We start from the raw sequence: 25,900 nt of genomic DNA, 5'->3' as shown, positions 1-25,900 counted from the left end.
CATTAAAAAGTTAAGAATAAATAAAGTAATAACAGTAAAGAAAAAGACTGATCCTTTGAACTATTAAAGCTAAGAACTTAACATTCACGATTAAGGTATCATTAAGACAGCTAACAATGTTCATGGCAGCACTGTTCACTATAAATAAATGGTGGAAACAACCGAACTGTCCATCAACAGATGAATGGATAAACAAAATGTGGTCAGAAAAAGGAAACCCTGATGAACCTTGAAAATATTATGGAGTGAAAAAAGTGAGTCACAAAAGGACAAATATATTATCCCACTTACATGAAATATCTAGACTTGGCAAATGTCTAGAGATCATTGTTTACTATTAGTTATCATGGGGAGGAGGAGAGGAGGGGCTGTTGCTTGGGGGTATGCTGAGTTTCTGCTAAGCATGATGAAAAAGCTTGGAAGCCTTGATAGCATTCATCATGAAGTCCCTAATCTCCTGGTGGCCTGCTCTACGCTGACCCAGAATTACTGGTTATCATTGGTTATCACCAGAGCAAAGAGTCCCATGCTTATAAAGGTCTGTGGAGCCTGTTGGGAGCATTGCAGCTCTTTGTTCCAGCTTGTCTGTGATCATGGAGCTGCCCACGATTCTCCTCACCCTCTTCTGCCTGTGTCTTGGCCTGGGTTCTGGCCAGTATGCTCCGGACCTCATCACATCCTTGCCTGGACTCTCTACTCAGCCCAACTTTCGACAATGGTCCGGCTACCTCCAGGCTGGCCAGGGCAAATACTTCCATTACTGGTGAGCAGCTAAGGGGTGAGGGGCTCACCCCAGGAGGATGGTAGAAGCCAACAGGGATTGCTGGGTCTTCAAAACCTCTTGGCACTTGGCTGGAAAGGTGGGAGTCTTGTGCTTTGGTCCTGAGTAGGTTACCAGGGTGGTCAGATCACTGCCGAGGGTGGGTGTCCTGCTCACTGCCCTACTGCTAGGTAGCCAGGTGACCTTGGATAAGAACTTTGGAGCCAGTGAACCTGAAAGCCCATGGCCCATATTTCCTAAATGCCAGTGCATGGAGAGTCAGACAAATAAGAACAACAGAATATGTGCCACTAGAGGTAGCTGGAAGGAGCTCTGGTAGCGTAGTGGTTACGAATCGGGCTGCGAACCTTAAGGTCAGCGGTTCGAAACTACCAGGCGCTCCGCGGGAGAAAGATGAGGCTTTACACCCTCGGAAACCCTGTACAGGGTCGCTATGGGTCGGAACCGACTCGATGGCACTTAACAACAACAACAACAGAGGTAGCTGGAGCCTTAGTGTGGCACTGTAGGATAAGCACTAGACTGCTAACCACAAGGTTGGCAGTTCAAACCCACCAGCCCTTCCTCAGAACCCTAAACAGGGTCACTATGAGTCAGAACTGATTTGATGGCACTTAACAACAACAAGAGGTAGCTGAAAAGAACCTTGGTGGCACCGTGGTTAATGTACTTGGCTGCTAACTGAAAGGCCAGTGGTTCACACCAATCTGTGGGAGAAATAAGTTGCAGTCTGCTTCCACAAAGATGCCCAGTGCTTGGGAACATTAGGAGACATTCTAGGGTCACTATGAGTTGGAACGGACTCCACAGCAGTGGGTTTGATTTGGGGTTTGAAGAAGTAGCTAGCTATTCTTACTTGAAAAGACTGACCTTCATTTTGTTATATGCTTCCTACTGTTCAGTATTCAAACTATCTTATGAAAGGTAATTAAACTGTTTTATGGCAATAGTAGAAATGAAGTTTTTTGAAAAATAAAATGCTCACCTTTCTTTTTGTGGGGGTGGAGAAAATTGAAGATCTTTTCATTCATCCACGAAATCTCCAAATCTCAGAACCTGTTCTAGTTCAACACCTTTTTAACATGAGGAAGGATCCAAGTCCTAGTGAGGGAAGATAACTTATAAACATACAGAACCTTAGACACCTCCTCAGATCAGTACATCTGGGGTGGGACCCTGCAATCTCTGTCCTTAGTAAACAATTCCAGATAATTCTTGCTATGTTCCCAGATGTTTGGGATCTGGCATGTTTGGGAAACACTGAATGATGGCACATAATTTGAATTTTAATCACACCCAAGAGAGACAGCTGCTGACCTATAGCTTAGGAAATATAGGGAGGCTTCCATCAGCTACAGAGAAAACCCAGTCTGGAACCAGGAGTTTCCTTTGTATGTTTCTCTCTCTACATTTAGGCACATCTCAGCCCCACCCTACAACTCTATACAGTGAGCAATGATCTTACCTTCCTATTATGGATTGAATTGTTACCCCAAAAAATATGTGTGACCCTGTTTGGAAATAGGGTCTTTGAAGTTATTATCAGTTAGCATGAGATCATACTGGTATAGATCAGACCACTAATCCTGGGGGTTTCTTGTGCAAGAGAAGAAGAGACACAGAGGAAGACAGTGTGTGAAGCCAGAGACAGCGATTGGAGAGATATACAAGTCAAGGAACAGCAAGGGCATTTGGCTGTCAGCAGAAGCTGGGGGAGAGAGCCCTCAGGAGGAATCCATGTGTCTGTATAGGGTTTCCGAGGAGTGACTGGTGAGCTTGAATCACCCACCTTGTAGCTCAAACTTACTTTGCAGTCTGGCACATTAACCCACAGCGCCACACCAGGACTCCTACCTCCACCTAGGGACATTGAAATCCTCCTCTGGACCAAGCCTGGTTACCAAGGCTGCCGCCACGTTACCTAGGACAAGTCTCCCTACCATCTGGTCTTTGATCCCGCATTTGTGAAATAAGACAGTTCTATTTCATGGTCCCTCCTAGTTCTGGCAATTTATATTGTCCTCAGCCTTTTCATCCCCAGTTTCTTGCCCTGGGGTTGTAAAAAGAAGTCCTTGTGTGTTTATATGGAATTGAGAGCAAGCACATAGAAACCTGGGCATCTAGCTTTCCTGGGAAACGAGAATATCAGGCAGCCCCTGTCCTTGTTCCTGTTTGTCAACCACTGGCTGGAGTGGCCGGGTTCCTGCTCTATAGTCCACTAAAGCTCCAACCTGGCCACTCCCTTCATGTAGGCTCCCAGTCTGGCTCCTGAGGACACCTGGTGCTCTGGGTTAGGCACTGGACTGCTAACTTCAATGTCTGTTGTTCAAATCCCAGCCACTTTGAACGATGAGTCTATCTTTATATCTTGGAAACCCTATATGGAATCGCTAAAGGTTGGAACTGACTCAATGGGAACCCTATGAAGCAGTTCTGCTGTGCTTTATAGGGTCCCTGTGAGTCCGAATGAACAGGATGGCAACGGATTTGGTTTTTGGTTTAGTGCTAAGTGAAGACTCCTCTTCACTCTTTGTCCACCCTCTGGTAGCGTAGTGGTTACGAATAGAGCTGCTAACCTCAAGGTCGGCAGTTCAGAACTACCAGCAGTTCCTCAGGAGAAAGATGAGGCATTCTGCTCCTGTAAAGATTTACAGCCTTGGAAACCCTGTGCAGGATCACTATGAGTTGGAACCGACTCCACAGTACTTAACAACGACCAGGGACCAAACTCAGAAGCACACTCATAACCTCTTTCCTTTTTGGAGTCTCAGTGTCACTTCCTCTACAGTGAGGGAATTGGAGCAGACACTGCTGAGCTCCTTTTGACTTGGAGAGCCTGAGGCTCTGGTTGGGGCTTGCCACTAATGGTCCTGCAAACCCTGCCTCCAGCACTCTCTTCCTTTCACATATGACTGATGGGCTGCCATAAAGTCAAGAACCAGTGGCAGATGTTTTGTCACAAGGAGGGGAGTGATTCTTTTCAGCCTAGGAGCAGAGGTCCCTGGGACCATCAAGGGAGAAGAGCCGAGAGCGGGACCCTACCCAGAGAAGCAGTGATACCTGAGATGAAGGCAGAGACGATGACGTGGAGAGATGGAGCAGTTGGGGACTTTAGACCCAGAGAGGGAGAGGGGCTGATGACTGGGGGGCAGGCTTGAAGTATATACTCTTTGGTTGCTTGATGATGCATTGAGGGGATTGTAACCACGGTAATTAAATCATATACGATAGGATGAATGTAAAACTAAATGTTCTCCCATGTAAACTATCACATAATTTACAATAAAACATGAAAAAACAACAACAAAAAACCAGTTGCAGAGACCAGCACAGCTAGCAGGCTTAACTGTTGTTATTGTTAAGTGCCGTTGAGTTGGTTCCAACTCATAGCGACCCTGTATAAGGTTTCCGAGGAGTGGCTGGTGAGTTTGAACCACGACCTTGTAATTCAAACCAACTTGGTCCAGCGCTTATCGTACAGTGCCACACCAGGACTCCATAGTCTTCAGTAAGGGCTTTGAAAAACAAAGAGAACCCAATGTTCCCTTGCCAACACAGGCCTACTGAGAATGGTAGAGGAGGCAGGAGGCCCATCTCCAAGTAGCAGGCAGTTTCTTTGTTTTTTAAAAAACTATTCATTGTAAATTGGGTGAAGGTTTACAGGGCAGATCATTAGTTTTCCATTCAACAAATCATATACTTCGTTTCATTATAATGATTGCAATCTCCTCCATGTACCATCAGTTAAAAGCATTTACTTCTATTCCTTCCGGTGTCTTCTGCTGCCTTCATCTTTCCTCTGTGGACAGTTTCTTGACCCAGATGACCAATTGCATAATTTTGGGGCCAAAATCAAAATCAAAATGCAAGGCCCCTTGTCCAAATATTATTAAGAATTTCAAGATCATGACAGCAGAACATTACACAAAGACCTGGGACCTTCTGACTCCACCCCCTGCCCCATGTACTGCACATGAAGCCAGTCCTGCCAGCCACCCTGGGACAGTGCCAGAAGCTTTTTTCTTGCTCTTGCAGGTTTGTGGAATCCCAGGGGAACCCTGCCTCAGACCCCTTGGTGCTCTGGCTGAATGGCGGCCCTGGCTGTAGCTCCTTGGAGGGACTTCTGGCAGAGAATGGACCCTACCGGGTAAGACAGGGACTTCCTGGGGTTGGACAAGAGGGCGGGCTGTCACCTGACCTAATTTTTCCTTGATGATCCATGCCAGAGCTGAGGTGGGAGCCCCCGAGGGTGCCCTAGTGCCAGGACGTAAAGGTTGGGGCAAAGAAGACTCGGGACTTCAGAGTCAGAGTCAGAGTCAGAGTAAGGTGGAAAAGCTCTGACTTGGATTCAGGCTTGAATTGTAGCCAGTGCTTCCTTGGGCCTATTACTACTCTTCTCTGGATCTCAACTCCTTCACTGATCTATTGCCTTGTGGACCTTGTAGCATCTGGTAAGGAAAATCTCCTGGAAAGAAAACCATCCTGAACATTACTAAACGCTACAGTGTCAGCTGACCTGTATGGATCAGTAGGAGGCCCTGCAAGTCCCATCGGCAACAACTCCCAGCAATGTGGAGCTTGGGCAATTGACTTAACCTCTGCAGACCTTAGTTTCTTCTTCTGTATAAAACAGTATTGGTGTGGCGCTGTGGGTTTATGTGCTGGTTCAAACTGCAAGTCAGTTTGAACCGGAAGGTTGACAGTTCAAGCTCACCAGCCACTCCTTGGAAACCCTATAGAGGGTTGTTATGGGTCAAAACAACTCCACAGCACTTAACAGCAACAATATTAGTGTGGTAAAGGCTTATGAAGTTTGGTATAGTACGTGCCACGGGAACAAATTGATGTGATCTATCAGTGAGCTCTAAGGAGCTCTGGTAGCATAGTGGTTATGAATTAGGCTGCAAACCGCAAGGTCAGCAGTTTGAAACTACCAGCTGTTCCGCAGGAGAAAGATGAGACTTTCTGCTCCCGTAAAGATTTGCAGCCTCAGAAACCCTGTACAGGGTCACTATGGGTCGGCACCAACTCGACGGCACTCAACAACAACAACATCAGTGAGCTCTGCCATTTACTAGATATGTCTGGGCCTCAGCTTTCTCAGAACAATAATAATGGAATCTATCATAAAAGTACTGGGCCCTGGGAAGACGTGAAGGTGTCAGGCCATACATACCCTAAAGACAGATCCTTCCTAAGGATCAGGAGGGACCTATGTAACTCTCAGCTGAAGAGCCTGAGGCCCCAAGAGGTTAAGTGACTTGCACAAAGTCAGTGTCTGGTCTGGAATTAAACCCTGATCTCTTCATTTTATTCCATTGCTTTTCCTATGCTATCAAGCTTCCTCCTGAGCAAAGAGCCAGTGTCCTTCAGCATTCCCAGAGTGGGTGGGGACACTAGATGGGGATACCAGGATCCAGAGCTAGAGGCAAAGTAAAGGAAGGGTCGATGGAGTTATTGTTGTTGTTAGGTGCCATTGAGTCAGTACTGACTCATAGCGACCCTATGCACAGCAGCAGAACGAAACACTGTCCGATCCTGGGCCAACCTCAATACTGTTGCCACGCTTGAGTCCACCAATGCTGCCACTTGGCCAATCCATCTCGTTGGGGGTCTTCCTCTTTTTCTCTGACCCTCCACCTTACCAAACATGACATCCTTCTCCAGCGGCTGGTCCCTACAATTACTTAAAGAACCAGATTTTCTCTTCTTTCTTGTTCAGTTTTTCAAATATAATGCAAAGAAGGAATTCACTCATACAAGACAAATTTTATTACCAAAACAAATCAGACATGTTTACACTGAGGTTTTCAAGTTAAAAAAAAGAAAAAGAAGTAGTCTTTTTAAGATATTAATACCTAAAAATCACTAACTAGAGAGTTACTGTTGTTAAGTGCCATCAAGTTGGTTCCGACCCACAATGACCCTGTAGAGAGTTTTTGAGGAGTGACTGGTGAATTTGAACTGCTGAATTTGTGGTTCAAAGATGTGTATTAATTTGGGTGAAGGAAAAGGCAGTAAATAATAAAATATAGGTAATAAAAAAATAAATAAAACAACTCAAAAAAAATTACCACCAAAACAAGAGGGATTCAGATGCAGGCTTATATAATGAAGGTAGGGGCTAATGGCTCTTTAACCTTGAAGTAGAAGAGAAACTGAAATTTTAGAATTATTATAATATTGTTGTTGTTTTATTTTTCATGAAGATAACTAAACTGAATAAATTAGTGGTAAATCCAAAAAAAAAAAAAAAAATGTCCTGAACATTAGGTGAGTTGGCGATAGGCATATTAAAATTAATTTCAATAAGGATTTATTAGTGAGTGCTGTGATGCTGTAGGATAAGTATTGGACTGTGAACCACAAGGTTGATGGTTTGAGCCCACCAGCCGCTCTGTGGGCGAAAGATGAGGCTTTCTGCTCCCACAAGATTTACAACCTTGGAAACCCTGTACAGGGTTGTTATGAGCCAGAATCAATTTGATGGCACTTAACTACACAACAACATCACAAAAGTTGCTGTGAAGAGCAATAAGGTAATTCCCATAGAATACTTAGCACAGGACTTGGCAGATAATATTAGTACATACAGTGTTCTCATTATTCCCCACAATGCTTCTCTCCCAAGAACACCATCAGTAAGGAGCCATATTGGTTGAGGTTCAGGAAGAAAACCCTTTGCAAAGTTTGACTTTCACTAGGAATGGCCTATGCTGTTCTGGAGGTTGAAAGATTCTCCCTAGAAAAGGTTTGAAGATACAGGGAGAAAGAATTGTAGCTGACTTCTCTCCTGGAACGGCAGCAAGATGCTCTGGAGCCATCTGCTCCCTTACTTGGGCACCCACTTCTGCTTCCCCTCCCTCACTACCATCTTGTCAGGCAACAGCCCCGACAAGCACTGCCTTCCACCTCATCATTGCCCCTGGTCCCTGCAGCCCGGAAGACCTCTGTCCATCTCCCTCTTCCACAGATCAACGCTGATGGATCTCTCTACAGAAACCCACACAGTTGGAACCTGGTGGCCAATGTCTTGTACCTGGAGTCCCCCGCTGGTGTGGGTTACTCCTACTCCCTCAGTCAAAACTACCAGATCAATGACCAGCAGGTGAGTGGCTGGGTTTCTAAGTAGGGACAGGGAGGAGGAAAGGGAAAGACGGGGAAGAGATTAAAAAGGGAAGGAAGAAAGGCAGAAAAACAAAATGGAGGGAGAGAGAGAGGATAAGTATGCTTGCTAGGGAGAGAGAGAGACAAAGAAGGGCGACGAGGGAAGGAAGGAGAATTGGAAGAAGAAAGGAGATGCAGTATGTCTCCTTAGACCAAAGGCTGTGAACCAGAGGCTGGTGGCTGCATGCACTTGGTCCATGGCCATCTTTGCTTTATCCTGCAGGGAGTTTGGAGAAGAGAAAACTTCAATTTGGAAGATTAGAATATTTCACTTAAAAATTCAGATTGATGGCTTCTGTTATGAGAGCTTAGTCAGTGGCATGTTGTGTGTGTGATTAGAACAGTTGACAAGTGGAGCCTTCACTCCATTTAAAAGTCTTGCCATGTGACTGGAATCCATGATGAATGATAAAAGGTGCATTTCTAGCAGCAGTTCCTCTAACCTTGATGCTGAACCAGCCATACACCCTAGCGAAGAAATTCCTTTTCTCTGAAGGCTGGCAGGTGTTGTGGCTGTTGTTAGGTGTTGTCAAGTCGGTTCTGACTCATAGTGACCCTATGCACAATAGAATGAAACACTGCCCAGTTCTGCGCCATCCTTACAATCATTGCTATGTCTCCACTATGCCAAGACCCATTGAGAGACTTCCTCTTTTTCACTGACCTTCCACTTTACCTAGCTTGATGTCCTTTTCCAGGGACTGGTCCCTTCTGATAACCTGTCTGAAATATGGAGATGAAGCCTCACCATTCTGGTTTTAAGGAGCATTCTGGCTCTACTTATTCCAACACAGATTTGTTTTTTTTTCTGGCAGTCCATGGTACTTTTAATATTCTTCTCCAACACCATAATTTAAATGCATCCGTTCTTCTACAGTCTTCTTTATTCACTGTCCAGCTTTCACATGCATATGAGGCTATTGAAAATACCATGGCTTGGGTCAGGTGCACCTTAGTCCTCAAACTGACATACTATTGAACACTTGAAAGAAGTCTTATGCAGCCGATTTGCCTAATGCAATACATTGTTTGATTTCTGGACTCTGCTTCCATGAGTATTAATCGAGGATTCAAGCAAAATGAAGTCTTTGACAACTTCAATCTTTTCTCCACTGATCATGATGTGATTTATTGGTTGGAGTAGGGGATGCCATCTATGTTTCTCTTCCATCTTGACCGGCTCCTCAGACCCCATTTCCTCTCTGTTCAGGTGGCTGCTGACAACTACCAGGCACTGCTGAGCTTCATTGAAAAGTTTCCAACTTTTGCCAACCATGACTTCTATGTTTTTGGAGAAAGCTACGGGGGTGTGTACGTCCCCTCCCTGAGTGCACAAATTGTCAAGGGTTCATTGTCCTTCAACTTCAAGGTAAGTCTCTCCTGCTGGCTAAGGAGAACCCAAAATCAGCAGTGGCTGGAAATCCTTGTCCTTTAGCTTGGTCTTCTCTCCTTCCTTTATTCTTCAAGTGTATGCTTGACACTGGGTATATAGGAGTGACCAAGACAGACAGGATCTCTGCCTTCATGGAGCTGAAGTTCTAGGTGGAGGGAAATAGACAATAAACATGCATGCACGCATATATGCGAGTATAAACAAGGTTCTTTAGGAGGATGCTGTGAAGACAGTGATGGGAATAAGAAGCCGCAATAGACAGCAGGGTTGAGAAGGAGTCAGATGGGCTGAGTAATGAGAAGGAACTGCAAGAAACATTGGAAGAAGAGTGGTCCAGACAGTGAGAAAAACAAGTGGCAAGGTGTCAGCAGATTACCACGGGTGTCGGAATCTAGCAGGAGGAAGGAAGTTACTGTGGCTAGGGCAGAGTGAGCAAAGGTGTCCCACCTGAATGAGGTGGAAAAGTGGGCAGGGAGCAGATCATGAGGACCTTGTAAGCAAATGGAAGGGTCTGGGACTTTGTATGAATTTATAGGAAGACATTAGAGGACTTTCAGCAAAAGGATGAGTTATGAGGGGCAGTAAGGAAAATACAAGGAGGGTATGATTTATTTGTAAGGGGCCCTGGATGACACAGATGGTTGTGCTCTGCTACTAACCTGGTGTGGTGCTGTAAGATAAGAACTGGAATGCTAAATGCAAGGTTGGCGGTTCAAACCCACCAGCTGCTTCTTGGAAACCCTATACAGGGTCACTATGAATCAAAACCGACTTGACGACACTTAACAACAACAAGTAGCCTAAAGATTTGTGGTTCAAACCAACCCAGCAACTCTATGAAAAGAAAGGTCTATTGGTCGGCTTCCAGAAAAGGTTACAGCCAAGAAGACCCCAGAGAGCAGTTCCAGTCTGCAACACATGGGGTTGCTGTGAGCCAGAATGGACCTTTGATCCAGACAGAGATGACAGTGATTAGAATGAGAAATGGAGATAAATGGGAAGATTTGAGATATATTTGGCAGATAGAGATTAAGCTCCTCCTTTGATCTTTGTCTCCTTTCCCCTCTGTTTCCCCATCTATAAATTATGTTCCTCTGAAAGGGGGCCAGCTGTTCTGGGATTCTGAGTATGGTTCTGTGTTCATCCTGCAGGGGGCAGTATAGTCAAATGCCTAAGAGTATAGGTCTGGCCATCACACCATCTGGGTCTGCCACAGATTGGCTGTGTGTCTGTGAGCAAGCTCATTAACCTCTCCAGGTCTCCGTTTCCTCATCTGTAAAATGGGAGTGTGCATAGGAAGCACTGCCTCACAGGGTTCTGGGGAATAAAGGAGATGCTGAATATCAAAGGCTCAGAGCAGACCTGGCAGACAGAATGCACTCAGTACAGGGGAGCCACGATCACTTCCCACCATTTCCTTATCTTCTGGTTTCAGGGCTTTGGAGTGGGAAATGGAATGAGTAACTACCAGCTGAACGACGATACCCTGCTGGAATTCGGATACTACCACGGCCTCTTTGGAGATGAGTAAGCTCCGTCTTCTTTTAAGCCCTTCTCTTTCATACCTTGTGGCATGTTTACCTCTGAGGCAGGTGGCACTCCACCACCCTTAGGCCAGAGGCAGGGAAGGCCACCAAACAGGCTGATTTAGAATGAAATAAAGCAGGAAATAGAGTGGCTGCTCCTGACTCTGTATTCTCTGCCAACAGCCTCTGGGAATCCCTCAAAACGTACTGTTGCTCTGAAGGCACATGCAACTTCTTCAGTAACACGGAGAACAACTGCTTCAATGCGGTGAGTCACCCTCTCCTTGGTGGCAGGTGTAAAGACAGAGGCTCTCTTCTCTTCAATGACAAACAGCCGATCAAAGAAGAGCTGGGGAAGCCCAGTGTGCCGTGCTGTATACACACACCCTCACGATACACAAAGCATGGCTTTTCCACATAGGAGCAGCACAACCACCCTGTACAGTAGACAGATTGGTTGTGGTTGTTGTTAAGTGCCACAGTCTGTTCCGACTCATAGAGGCCCTGTATTGGTTTCCAAGGAGCGGCTGGTGAGTTTGAGTCTCCAAACTTGTGGTTCAAACCTTGACCTTGCAGTCCAGTGCTTATCCTTCAGTGCTACACCCGCATTATTGTTTTAGTTTTAAAATTTATTTTTGCTTTTTAAATTCCAAATATAACACACGAGGGGGCTTCAAAATGTTTGTAGAAAAATGGTATGAAAAATTGATTTTTTTTCATGAGCTTTTTGAAGAATCAGGCTGTGAACCGCAAGGTCAGCAGTTCGAAACTACCAGCTGTTCCGCGGGAGAAAGATGAGGCTTTCTGCTCCTGTAAAGATTTACAGCCTTGGAAACCCTGTACAGGGTCGCTATGAGTCGAAACCGACTCCACGGCACATAACAACAACAACAACAGCAACATATATATTAAGTGAAATAAAAATTACATCATGCAGATAACAAAATGACATCAGTGGTAGAGTGGACAATGCCCTAAAGACCTGGTCTTTACCAGAATTTAAGCCTAGCTTTCCTGTTGGTCAGGCCATCCTCATTGATCAATGAGATTTTGACAGTGCTTTCAGTCTCCTGGAGCAAGAAAATGCAGTGTTGCAGTCTTGCTCTCCTCCTTAAGTGCCTTCAAGTCGGTTCTGACTCATCGAGACCCTGTAAAGGGTTTCCGAGGAGCAGCTGGTGGGTTTGAACTAACTACCTTATGGTTAAGGAGCTCTAGTGGCTAGTGGTTATCAGTCAGGCAGCTAACTTCAAGGTCAGCAGTTTGAAGCTACCAGCCATTCCGCAGAAGAAAGATGAGGATTTCTGCTCCCATAAAGACTCATAGCTTCAGAAACCCTATACAGGGTTGCTAGGAGTAGGAACCAATTCCACAGCCCACCACCACCACCTTATGGTTAGCAGTCCAGTGCTGATCCTACAGTGCCACATCAGGATCAGTGCTTCAATAATAACTTGTATAAGCCAATCAAACATAAGCTTATTTTGTTTCCTCCTCTTGGCAATCTTAGCCAATCATTGCTGATACTTTTATGGAGTGCCTTTCCATGTGGGCTTGTGGTTTGGTACCTTCTGTCCAAAATAAATCTCGTCTAATAGATACGTTTTACTATTGACTCAGTTTCTTTTGATAACCCTCATTTCAAAAAACAATATGGAAGTTCAGTGTGTCTCGAATAGAATATGTATTATTATCCCCACTTGCAGACAGGAAAACAAACTACCTCAAGACTTTCTAGCCAGAAAGAGGCCGCTGGAAGGTAAGAATTCAGGGTTTTTTGTGCCCAAGAATAGGCATTCCATCAGGTTCCTCCACCTTGCCCCTTGTTGTTGTTAGGTGCCATTGAGTCAGTACTGACTCATAGCGGCCCTATGCACAACAGAACAAAACACTGCCCGGTCCTGGGCCAACCTCACTATTGTTGCCACGCTTGAGCCTATTGATGCTGCCACTTTGCCAATCCATCTTGCTGGGGGTCTTCCTCTTTTTCTCTGACCCTCCACCTTCGTCACAGTGAACTCTACTTTGAGAAGCCCCCTCTTTCCCAGTTGCATTTTGAGTGCCTTCCAACCTGAGGGGCTCATTTTCCAGTGCTTTATCTGACAGTGCTGTATCTCTGCTATTCATAAGGTTTTCAGTGACTAAATATTTGGAAGTAGTTCATCACTCCTTCTTCCTAGTCTGTCTTCATCTGGGAAGCTCATTTGAAACCTGCCCACTATGGGTGCCCCTGCTGGTATTTAAAATACCAGTGGCATAGCTTTTAGAATCACAGCAACTCACGAGCCACCACGACACAACAAACTGACAGAGGAGTCATGGACCTTGCCCCTTATCCTGCCCTAATCAAGAAGACATTCTGCAAAGGCCTTAGCAAAACACTCAGCAGATAAGTCCTGAACCACGTCAGAGATAATATTCACCAGAAGTGGTCTCAGGAGACAGGACTGTCTTGGAATCTCCCAGCATTACTTTTTATTACACTACCCTATCTCCCACTCAAAAGGGTGTGGGTCTCTGAATACAAATGAGCTACCCTAGGGCAATTCTGAATTGACTCTGGTTTCATTTCAAAACGGATTTGGCGCAAAAAATATCCCCAGAGATCTTAGAACCAAACTATGTTACTGCTGCTAAGTGCTGTCCAGCCGGTTCTGACTCATAGTGACCTTGTGTAGGGTTTCTGAGGAACAGCTGGTGGGTTAGGACTGCTGACTTTGTGGTTTGCAGTCCAGTGCTTATCCTATAGCGCCACACCAGGAATCCAATAGTTTCACTTAAACAAACAAGCAAAAAAAACACAAAAAAACCATAGCCCTTGAATCAATTGTGACTCATAGCAACCCTACAAGCCAGAGTACATCAGCTCCAAAGGGTTTCTGAGGATAAATATGACTACCTTGAGCACTATGCTCTCTTTTTTTTGATGTTTGAATCCATTTTTTCAGAAGTTTTTATTGTGAATTATGTGATAGTTTACATGGGAGAACATCAGCTTTACATTCATCCTGTCGTATTTCGTTTCATTGCTATGGTACCATTCCCTCCATGCATCGTCAAACAATAATACCCTGCAAGCCTGCTCCTCGGTTGTCAGCACACAGCCCTTCTCTCTCCCTGGGTCTAGAGTCCCCAGCCGCTCCATCTCTCCGCGTCATTGTCTATGCTTCCATCTCTGACTTCACTGCTTCTCTGGGTGGGGTCCCTCACTCTACTCCTCTCCCTTGCATTGTGCTCTTTCAAGAACTCTCTATATAGGATCAAATTAGCAAGAGCACCTGGAAGGTGAGCTTGGGGCAGTGAGTTAATGTGGGAAGAACAGTTCTGAAAATGAGGGTGAGAATGTTGTAGAAGTTTAAGAATGTAATCACTATCACTGAATTGTACATCTAAAAATGGTTGAGTTGGTGAATTTGCAACAACAACAAATTTTTTTAAAAATACATTAAAGAATGATTTGGTGCCAGTTTCAGCCCTGGATTGTCTTTTGGAAATCAACAGCAGGCGGTGGGTGTCACTTTTGGAATGGATGGCCAGAGCCGTGACTGCTCCTTGGGCTGGTCCTGGGCCTTCGGGTCCTGATTAACCACTGCTGAAATCTCAAAAGTGCACATGCCTTGGGCTTTCCTTTTGACCCTTGATAAAGGATTACTGCAGAGAGGGAGCTATTTCAGGTCTTCATAGTTTGCTCAGCTGCTAACTGAAAGGTTGGAGGTCTGAAAGGTTGCAATGAGAAGCATCAGAGGTAAAAAGACCTGGTGAGTGACTTGCAAAAAATCAGCCTCTGAAAACCTTATAGAGCACGGTTCTACTCTGACACACATGGGGTCCATGAGTTGAAGTAGCTGACAGCAACTGTCAGTGTTTATTGGGTGCTTGAATGCAGATTTGTGCCAAGTGGTCTGGCTGCCATGCAGTGGAGGAATAGACGGATGAGAGGCGAGGATCACTCCAAAATGGGCCAAATTTTTAAAACTCATGAACCCTGGTTCCCAAAGCATAATGGAACCCTTTGACTTGGAGGAACTGGTTGATACTTGACAGTCCTCTTCCTGTGGAGAACAATTTCAGTAGTGCCCTGGTATGGGATGGATGTGTCCTATGGTCCCAAGAGGCCTGTGGACACAAGCTCATGTCCACAGGCATTGCATCAGGCTGTGTGTAAAAGTGACTCACTAGAAGTATAGCAAATTGTATTTTTACCCTTAACCCTGGCAAGAACTCAGGCTGATTTCTCTCTGCAGGTCTTGAAAGCTTATAATATGATTCAGGATATTGGCCTCAACATCTACAACCTGTATTCACCCTGTTGGGGGTCACATGGCTACCAGGGGCGTTATACTTCTGACATGAGCAACCTCTTCCGAAGATACCAGTTTAATGTGGCCACCCCAGTAAGTGATGGGTCGGGTGGGATGTGGGGTGGTGAGGGCTAGGTCTTGGTCTGAAATTATTGTTATAGGTAAAAGTTTTCTCTGTCTTTGTAATTAGTCCAACTCACTATTACCTCTCGACTGGACTATTCAAAGATCCTCCTCATTCAGAGACTCCTTCTGACACCCTAGTTCTCCTACAGTCTCTTCTCAGTGCAGCAGCTTATAAAAACTAAGGTCAAGCCTTAGCACCCTCAGCTCAAAATCCCCCATGCTTAAAAGGATGAAAGTCCAAGTCCCATGGGCAGATTACTCAATAAGGTAAATGCAGGCTTACTGGTGCTTACATACTAATCTGCAGTGAGCAAGTTCACATAAGTTTCCCCATACCCTACCCAGAACCTTTGCCACCAGATATTTGCATGGGACTTCTGCCCTCATTTCATTTAGGTCTCTGTTGGAATACCTATCAGAGAGGTGTCCCCAAACAAAAAGAGCTCTCTACACCTCCCCCCAGCCCCACCCTCGCCCACTTCCGTTGCTCTCTCCATTCCTCCAGCACTTGGTTCTTCTTCCTTCTTTTGCATGCTGCCCTTAAGGCCTGACATTAATTTACTTTGCTTGCCCCAATTTCAATGCACCATCAATAAAAGCAGAAACTTTGCTTTCTTATGGTTTTATTCCCAGTATCTGACCTATAGAAGGCACTCAGTACTGTCTGTTGACTGACTGACTAGACTAAGTAAACTTCCTCTCTGCCAGGCACTGAGTATTTTAGAGAAATCTTTTAGTCCACACAAGGTGAGTAGTATTATTATACCCATTTCATAGATGGAGGAATTAAAGCTTATAGGAATCAAACCTGGGACTGTCTTAACTGACCTAAGGAGCCCGACTCCAGAGCCCAGACTGTAGCACCCCAGGGACCTCACTCCAGCTTCCTGGAGGCACCCTCAGGCCTGCTGCTTGCTGGGTACTCTATGTACCAGGGCAGCCTTGCTCTGGGGACAATATGGCCTCAGCCTGAAGTTGCTCAGGATAGTGTAGTGCCCAGTATAGTGGGGGCAGGTAGATTCGAACTGCTGACCTTGAGGTTTGCAGCCCAGTGTGTAACCCCCTACACTACCAGGGCTTCTTATATATACGATAAGCACTGAACCGCATTCCAAAAAAATACACGGGTTCGAGCCCACCAGCCACTCCGAGGGAGAAAGACGAGGTTTCCAGCTCACAGAGATTTAAAGCCTTAGAAACCCTATACAGGGTCGCTATAAGTCGGAACTGACTCCACAGCACATAATGACAATAACACTGACCTAAAGGATGTCAGTTTGACCCCACCCAGCAGCTGCATGGACAAAAGGTCTGGAGACCTGCTTTTATAAACATGATTGTTGTTAAGTGCTTTTGAGTCGATTCTGACACATAGTAACCCTCAGAAAGGAGTGACTGATGGGTTTGAACCACCGACCTTGTGGTAGCAGTGCAGTGCTTATCCTAGAGTGCCACTCAAGAACTCCATAAAGATTAAGGCCAAGAAAACCCTACCCTGCCATGAATTGAAACTGATTTGATAGTAGGGGTTTGGTTTCTTTTTTTGACCATGGAATGATGACTTGGGGGCAGGTTATATCTGAGGCTTTTGAACACTTGTCCCCTCCAGCCTCCTGATGGTCCTGTCCCTGGGGTCCCTGAATGCATCAACGCCACAGCCATGTACATGTGGCTGAACCGCAACGACGTGAGGCAGGCCCTCCACATCCCGGATACCCTCCCTGTCTGGGAACTGTGCAGGTGAGCCTGAAGGGAACTGGGCAGCCAGGGCAGAGGCTCGAGGGGCCTTCTGAGGGCCCATGTGTAGAGATCTTGTTTGGTTAAGAGGCAGGGTTCAAAAGGGGCTCCAGGAACCCGAGTTCTGTTTTCCTGAGTCTCAGGGCATCCTTGTTGCTTTTCCCTATAGCTCCCAGGTTACCTCTCAGTACCAGAGGCAGTACATGGACATGACCCCTTTCTACCAGGAGCTGCTGCAGTATGACCTCCGAGCCCTAGTCTACAATGGGGACACCGACATGGCTTGCAACTTCCTGGGTGGAGAGAGGTTTGTGGAGGCCCTGAAGCAGCCGGTAAGGATGCAGCACCCTTCTGGGAAGGGTGGATGATGGGAGGTCTGGGAGTTGAGATGTGGGGCTGCAGCCCTTCATCCTTCTGGAAGACTGCAATCTGGGGGTGGGGTGGGGGAAATTCTCTCAAGGGTCCATGAAGAGAGCGTTAACAGGCTGCATTCTGGCCTGCGGAGGAGTTATGTGGAGTGGGAGGGTTAGTGAGGTGATTAAAGCCCAAATATTTCTTCCTTTCTTTGATAGCAGAGTCCCTGAAGTATACAAATGGTTGAAGTGCTAACATATAGGTTGGAGGTTCAAGCCAGCCCAGAGGTGCCTTGGAAAAGGTCTGATGATGTACTTCCAAAAAACTCAGCACAGTGGTCGCCAAGAGTCAGAGTGGACTAGATGGCCACTGGTACTGGTTTGGGGAACAAAGAAGGTGGAGACCTTGTTCTGCCAGCTTTAGAAGAAAGAACTAATTTCCCAAAGAACTTCATTAGCATTTGAATATGTGCAAATCTCTTCATTTAAAAAAAAAAACACAAGCTCTCCTCTGCAGCTCCTCTCTTCTTGAAGTCTCCACAGTCGGCTCCCATCTGGCTTCCCCTCCTCCATTCTTGAAGAGAGAAACTATTCTCTCTGAGGTCTCCACTGGCCCAGCTGTCACACAGCCCAAGGATATAGGCAACACCTCCCTGCTTGACCCTCAGTTTCCAGACTCACTGGGCCTCTGCAAGTTTCCCCCTTAATCTCCCCAGTAGTTCAACCCATCTGTCAAGGGACTCCAGCCCCTGAATCTCCCTGAGGGAGATGGCCCATGGAGGCCACTTGATCCCTCCACCTGGGTGAATCACAGATACTTGAAGCTCTGAACCCACCATCTCTGCTCCCACCCTGGCTCCTCCAGGCTCCCTGTCTCATCCTAGGGAAAGGCATCAGGTAGCCAGCCATCCTTCACTTCTTCCTCACCTTTCACAATCCATCCTTTGCCAAAGTTCCCTCCATCTTTACCTCCACCACCTCTCCTTGCAGTCATTTCTTGGTGAGCCTCCAGGAATATCTCAAGCTGGGTATCGGTCCTTTCTCGACATCATAGCCAATGTGACTTTGTTATTGTTGTTACTGTGACTTAACAATAACAAAATCCCAACTCATAGTGATCCTGCATAGGGTTTCCGACAAGCGGTTGGTGAGTTTGAACTGCCAACTTTGCGTTTCACACAGAACTTGTGGTCCAGAGGAGTCCTGGTGTGGCGCTGTGGGTTAACGCACCCTACTGCAAAGCCATTTGTACTGCCAGGTCGGCAGTTCAAGCTTACTAGCTGCTCCTTGGAAACCCTATACAAGGTCGCTATGGGTCGGAATCAACTTGACAGCACTTCAGAATAACAAGTTATCCTTTAGGGCCACACCAGTCTTTGTTTGTTGTAAAGTGCTGTTGAGTGGGTTCCAACTCATAGTTTCCAAGGAGTCCCTGGTGAGTTTGAACTGCTGACCTTGCAGTTCAAAATGACCTTGTGGTCCAGTGCTTTATCCTACAGAGCCACACCAGGACTCCTATATCAGGTTTTGTTGTTGTTGCTAATTGCCATCCATCAAGTTTAAGATCATGCAAATAGAAGCACTTCAGTTGCTCTACCCAACCCTATAAAGGCTTCCCTGTCACACCCTTGACCCTTGACCCTTGGTTATCTCCCAGAGAGTCAGCCTTCTTGGTCTTTGGTGGTGGTGGGTGGTGGTGGTGGTTATATGCCTTGGAGTTGGTTCTGACTCACAGCCACCCTGTACAGGATTTCCGAGGCTGTAAATCTTTATGGGAGCAGAAAGCCTCATCTTTCTCCCATGGAACAGCTGGTAGTTTCAAACTGCTGACCCTGAGGTTAGCAGCCCAATTCGTAACCACTATACTACCAGAGTGCCTCAAATAAGCTTCTACCCAAAAATACCTTCTTTCAGAAGGCATCTTGGCTGCATTGTACTCCCCGCTACCCATGTTTTATTCAAACCTGTACAATTTTCACATCCTCAGGATGTCACTGAACCCCTGGACTGGATTGCTGGCTTCCCAAAACCCCCGTGTCAGCATCTCTCACAGTTCAATTCCTTGTTGAATAGCTGGCTTCCAGGTTAGCCTGCAATCAACACCTACCAGCATTGGCACTTGAAACCCGACAATTTCTGCCTTCCTTTTAGAAACAAAGGGAGCCCTGCTCACACTATAGTATAAACACTGGACTGTTAACCACAAGGTCGGCAGTTCAAACCCACCGGTTTCTCTGTGAGAGAAAGATAAGGCTTTCTGTTCCAGTAAAGTATTTAGACCCTCAGAAACTCCACAGAGTTGCTATGAGTCTGAATTGACTTGAAGGCCGTGGGTTTTGGTTTTGGGTTTTAGAAACAAGTCCCTGCGTGGTACATACTCAGCTGCTAACTGAAAGCTTGGAAGTTCGAGGTCACCCAGAGGCACCTCAGAGTAAAGTCTTAGTGATCTACTTGGGCTTGTGGGCTTGTTGAGTGGCCCCTACAAGGGTAGAACCGAGGGAGACCCAGAGACTGGGTTCACTCCCAGATGTGGTTGAACTGCTGGACTGAAGTGTTTGTTTGTTCAGAGCTACGTCCCCAGCATAGATTCAGTGCCATGGAGTCCAGTGTGTCTCAATGCAGCCCTATGGGACTGAGGAGACCACCTCCCCTGGTTTCCAAGACTGTAAATCTTCATGGGAGCAGATAGCCTCATCGTTTTCCTTTCAAGCAGCTGGAGGGTTCAAACCTCAGACTTTGGGGTTAGCAGCCCAATGCTTAGCCCACGGTACCACCAGGGCTCTTTCCCCAGCACATAGTGGGCATTTGTAGTTGTTAAGTGCAGTGAAATCAGTTTTGTTATAGTGAGTCCTGGTGTGGCGCTGAGGGTTAATGTGCCAGACTGCAAAGCCGTTTGAACTCTAAGGTCGGCGGTTTAAGCTCACCAGCTGCTCCTCAGAAACCCTATACAGGGTTGCTATGGGTCAGAACCAACTCGATGGCACTTAACAGCAACGAGGAACAGCTGGTGGGTTTGAACTGCTGACTTTGGGGTTAGCAGACCAGTGCTTATCCTACAGCACCACACCAGGATTCCATGTTGTTTAGCGCCATCAAGTCAGTTCCTGTATAGGGTATCTGATGCTGTAAATCCTTACAGGAGCAGAAAACCTCATCTTTCTCCACCAGAGCAATTGGTAGATTTGAACTACTGACCTTGTAGTTAGCAGCCCAGCTCATAGTCCACTGGGTGGTACACAGTGTATTATATTCCTCCATTGTTATTGTTGTTAAGTGCCATCGAGTCTGTTCCAACTCATAGGGACCCTGTACAGGGTTTCCTAGGCGCAGCTGGTGGATTTGAACCACGGACCTAGTGGTTCACAGTCTAGTACATATCTTACAGTACCACACCAGGAGTCTATAGTGGGCTTGTAATCAGTGATTACTTGTTGAAGAAATGAAGGTTCTGCCCTGGTGGTGGAAGTGGGAACTCTAGAGCCAGGGGAGTTACAGTGTTATCGCTTGTGTGGAGCTAGCTGTAGGACAAGTACTGGACCAAAAGGTGGGTCTGAACCGCAAGGTCGGCTGTCCAAACTCACCAGCAGCTCCTTGTAAACACTTTACAGAGTTGCTATGAGTCGGAACCAACTTGACAGCACTTAACAACAACAACCATATCTCTTAAGCTCCAACTCTAAACTCATGTTCTCCTGCTGTCTGAAGCAATAGCTGTGCAGGACACCCAAGTGAGGGTCAGTTGGCCTGCGGACTTCCTTAAGGAGGAATCCCTTTGCAGAGAATATGGAAAGCAAAGTTACCATGTAACCCTTTTCTTTGGTCCCCAGGTGGTGAGCCCCTACCAACCCTGGTACTGGAATAACCAGGTGGCTGGCTTCTTTAAAGAGTACAAGAAGATCTCTTTCCTCACAGTAAAGGTAGGGCTGGGGTTCCACCTTGCCCCTTAACCAAGACCTGCCCTGGAATGAAGATTCAGGATTCAGTCTGGGCTGGGTCCTCCTGGGGGTAGAGAGAGAAGCTCTTTGCTCTTCAATTAGGACTAACGAGGATCCTGCCTGGCTTAAGACTCCAGATTTATTCTGGGCCTGAAAGAAACTGCAGGTCAGAGGACTTGGGATAAGAAACACTGTTGTAAGCCTTGTCTTAGTGACTAGGGTAATAAATGGCTTTCCCTGGAATTCCAAGTCCCCATTCAAACAGCACCCTTCCTAAGAGGCCCCAAACTGTCTCCGCATTTCTCCTCGGTGCTTCCAAACCTTCTTTCCATCCGGACCTCTAGATTTAAAAAAAGAAGAAAAAATCTTGGCTGCATTTTCCGGTTTTTTTAAAAAATGTATTGTCTATAAAATATGTTTTCTGGAGTGTTGTTAAGTGCTGTTGACTCGGTTCCACCTCACAGCGACCCTGTATAGGGTTTCCAAGGAGCAGCTGGTGGGTTTGAACCACCGATCTTATGGTTCAAACTGACCTTGAGGTCCAATGCATTATCCTGCAGCACACATCAGAATCACTTGGAGGACTGCTTATCGTATCCTTCCCTCCACCCAGAACTTTGTTTCTGTAGATTCTAGGTAGAGTTTTAAGAGTTTGCATTTCTGCTAAATCTCCAGCTGTTTCTGGTCAGGAGACAACACTTTGAGAACCATTGCTCTAGACAAGCATACACCTTTAAGATGACCAGTACTCAGGTCTACCTTTTGCCTGCATAGGGCTCAGGACACATGGTGCCCCAATACCGACCTGCTCAGGCTCTGAAGATGTTTGAGAGCTTCCTGAAGAACACCTCCTTCTTGTGATCGTCCTTAGCTGCTGGTAGGACATCCCTGAAGCTGGGCTTGCCTTTCCCCACCCCCAATCTTCTTCTCTTAGGGGTATCTGCCCATCCACAAATTCCTCTCCTTCCCTACATGTGCTACACAGCTATGACCACTACGGTGGAATCTGGGAGGAGGCAACGGGGAAGGAACATGTGGGAAGGATGGATAGTAAGCAGTTTCCTGGAAGTCTCCAGAAGCTGCCAGGGCTCCATCAAGGGTTCTGCCCACAAACTGCAATGTAACCTTGACAGAGTCAGTTAGCTCTTGAGTTTATTTTCCTATCTGCAAAATTACAGGACAACGTTCTCAAACTCCCTTTCTTGCCTCCTAAAATGGATGGGGGAAGCTCCTGAGTGGTGCAAACCTGTTAAGTGAAAGGGTAGAGGTTTGAGTCCATCCACAGGCACCTTGGAGGAAAGGCTTGGTAATCTACTTCTGAAAGGTCAGCCATTGAAATCCTGTGGAGCATAGTTCTACTCCACAGGCATTGGATACATGGCATTGGATACATGGCATTGGATACATGGCATTGAATACATGGCATTGGAATGGGCTCAAAGGCAACTGACTAGAATTAATAGTTGTTGTTGTTAAGTGCCATCCTTGAGTCGGTTCTGACTTATAGCAACCCTGTGTAGGGTTTCTGAGGAGCAACTGGTGGGTTTGAAATGCTGACCTTGCTGCTCACACTGACCTTGTAGTCCAGGACTCCAGTTAGAGTTAATGGGAGGGATCAAATTCTTGACTATGCTTTGGAAAGAATAAACCTTAGCACACATTGTACTTCTAGGGGCTACTGCATATGAAAGAAACTTTGAAAACAACTTCCTCATACCTCTATTCCTTCTTTTTAAAAACAGATTTGCCTAGCTGTCTGTTGCCTACATCAAGAAAGCAGGATTGGATATTCTCAGGATCTACAGTCAAATAAAAAGATACAGTTTCCTGGAGATGGTTCTTTTTAAGAATCACTCACTCATTCATTCACTCAGCTGGAGCTAAATATTAAACATTCTGAATTACAAGCAAACTTGTCAATGCTTCCTTCTTCATTTGGACTCTGAGTCTGCTGTGTTCTTTCTTGCTGCACAGTTCATGACTCTTAAATTCACCGAGGGTCCTTGGACCACAAAGATAAATACAGTGAAATCTGTGAGAACCAGAACTTAACTGGACTGCCTTGTTTTTCTGAGTCTCACAAGTTTTCCACTTTTTCTATAACTCTCTATTTAAAGTGAGGAAAATATTTTTTTTTTTTGGTAAATCTTTCCATCTTTGATAGGTTTGTGCCGATCCAGGTTCTGGCTTTCAAGGGTTTTAGGGTACCGGCATATATATATATTCCTGCTCTCAGAGCAGTCAAGGAGGCCCAGATGCTGGAGCTGAAATAGGTCCCTATAGAGACTCCTCAACATTTTACTCTAAGGATCTCTGAATATTGTTTTCCCTATGGGTTCCAAAATTTGTAAGATGTTTGCTTACCAAACATGATGAATTTGTTCAATGATAGCTGCTGTTGCTTGTTGGACTCCTGGTGTGGCACTGTAGGCTCAGCACTGGACTGCAAACCACAAAGTTGATAGTTCAAATCCATCAGCTGCTCCTTGGCTAGCTGTATAGATTTCCAAGATTGGCTACTGTGTTTGAACTGCCGACCTTGAAGTTACCAGTCCAGGGCTTATCCTACAGTGCCACACCAGGGATCTTTCAAGTTGGTAGGGTTGGCTATTCAGCCCACTTTTCTGGGTACAAGGAGGAGGATGAGTTTAAACTCCATTTCCTGACAGAGTCCTGGCGCTGGCGCGAGAGAGTATGCTCTCCCATCATCCTCCAGCATTGAGATTGCTGACCCATCCACTTGGTAGGTTACAGAAATGCTTGCTCTTTTTCTCCCCTAGAGAGCAATTGTAAATTGTAAACATTTTAAAAGCAGAGGCTACTTTGTCTCAGACTCTCAACACTTTTACTGTATTTGGAAGAGACTGATGTGTCTGATTGACTTAGAACTTAGAAAGGGAGATGTTGTTGTTAGGTACCCTCAAGTTGATTCTGACTCATAGTAACCTTATAAACAACAGAACGAAACACTGCCCAGTCCTGTGCCAACTTTACAATCATTGTTAGCTTGGACCCATTGCTGCTGCCACTGTGCCAATGCATCTCGTTGGGGGATCTTCCTCTTTTCCTCTGACCCTCCACTTTACCAAGTATGAAGTCCTTCTCCAGGGACTGGTCCCTCCTGACAATGTCTGAAGTATGAGAGATGAAGTCTTGGCATCCTGGCTTCCAAGAAGCATTTTGGTTGTACTTTTTCCAACACAGATTTGTTTGTTCTTCAGGCAGTTTGTGATACTTTTAATATTCTCCTCCAACACCATAACTCAAATGCATCAATTCTTCTACGGTCTTCCTTATTCACTGTCCAACTTTTACATGCATATGGGGTTATTGAAAATACCATGGCTTGGGTCAGGCACACCTTAGTCCTCAAAGTGACATCTTTGCTCTTCAACACTTTAAATAGAAAAGGAGATACGGAGTGGTAAAAAGGAGTTTAGGCGACAATCCTCAACATCTTGTCCTCTTCCCTACAATGATTTCCTTCTTTTAGGGTTTACTTCTGTGATCACTAAGATCATGTTAGAGGAAGGTGCAAGGTGAAAGGTGCTAAGTGTAAGTTGGGGGCTGAGATAGTGCTCAGAGAAGTGTTTGTAATACCAAATGACAACCATCTGCCACGGTGAGGACCTCAAGTGGGGAGGATGCTGACAGATACTCACCCTGGACAGAGGATGAACAGCTGGGACTCATGGTCCAGGCTTCTGGCAGTCACTTTGAATATCACTCAGGGAACTCACAGACAACCGGAAAGACTCACTCTGTTCAGCTGAGTTTCTCGGTCTGCTCATTTGTCTAGAACCCAAGGAGGTTTCTCAGATATGCACCTCCCCCCTTTTTTTTCTTTACAGGCATCCACTTTCAGAAGGAGCTCTTGTAGCGTAGTGGTTACAAGTCAGGCTGCTAACCTAAAGGTCAGCAGTTTGAAACTCCCAGCCGTTCCATGGGACATAGATGAGGCATTCTGCTCCTATAAAGGTTTACTGCCTTGGAAACCCTATATAAGGTCACTATAAGTCAGAATGGACGGTACACCACCACCATCCATTTTCAGATAAGAATCCTGGTGTGGTGCTGTAGGATACGCAGTGGACTGCTAACCACAAAGTTGGTGGTTCAAACCTACCAGTCACTCCTTGGAAACCTTATACAGAGTCACTATGAGTTGGAACTGACTTGACGGCACTTAACAACTTTCAGATAAAGCTGAACTGACCATGAGCCAGAAATGACAGGTGGCTCTTCCCCTTTTTCTCTCTTGCACCTTCCTTGGTTGCTCATGAAAAGAGTTAGAACAGAGAAATGACCTTTTAAAAACAGACTGAAGTTTCCCACCTACTTGTAGTAATTGAAACAAAATTGCCAACTATGGAAAGACCCTAAGAACCCAAATGCAAACCTAACTGGAAAACACCAACCACACAGTATTTCCAGAACTTAATGACTAACTTAAAATACTCTCAGACTGTGCATCTTGTTTAAATTTTGTATGTATATTTTGGCATCTCATTTTTCTGGCTCATATATGGTGACTGATGGGTCACTGAATACTTAGTTGGCATGTTTGAGGTCACTTCGTTGTGG

The 25,900-nt window shown here is 45.8% G+C and overlaps 1 protein-coding gene across 1 annotated transcript; it reads left to right on the top strand.

Annotated features, from left to right (window-relative positions):
• Positions 1 to 593: 593 nt before the first annotated feature.
• LOC102823708 (lysosomal protective protein-like) lies at positions 594 to 22,177 on the top strand. The gene is made up of 11 exons (XM_006863630.1): positions 594 to 763; positions 4,817 to 4,928; positions 7,755 to 7,889; positions 9,159 to 9,317; positions 10,777 to 10,868; positions 11,051 to 11,135; positions 15,109 to 15,258; positions 16,901 to 17,031; positions 17,198 to 17,360; positions 21,209 to 21,298; positions 22,091 to 22,177. Exons 1-11 carry the CDS (start codon positions 594 to 596, stop codon positions 22,175 to 22,177), a joined length of 1,374 nt encoding a protein of 457 aa, XP_006863692.1.
• The last annotated feature ends 3,723 nt before the right edge of the window (positions 22,178 to 25,900 follow it).

Source organism: Chrysochloris asiatica, unplaced genomic scaffold (genome assembly GCF_000296735.1).
Source record: "Chrysochloris asiatica unplaced genomic scaffold, ChrAsi1.0 scaffold00055, whole genome shotgun sequence".
NCBI classification, from domain to species: Eukaryota; Metazoa; Chordata; class Mammalia; order Afrosoricida; family Chrysochloridae; genus Chrysochloris; species Chrysochloris asiatica.
Note: the sequence above shows the minus strand (reverse complement) of the source record. Positions and strands in the feature narration are given on the sequence as shown.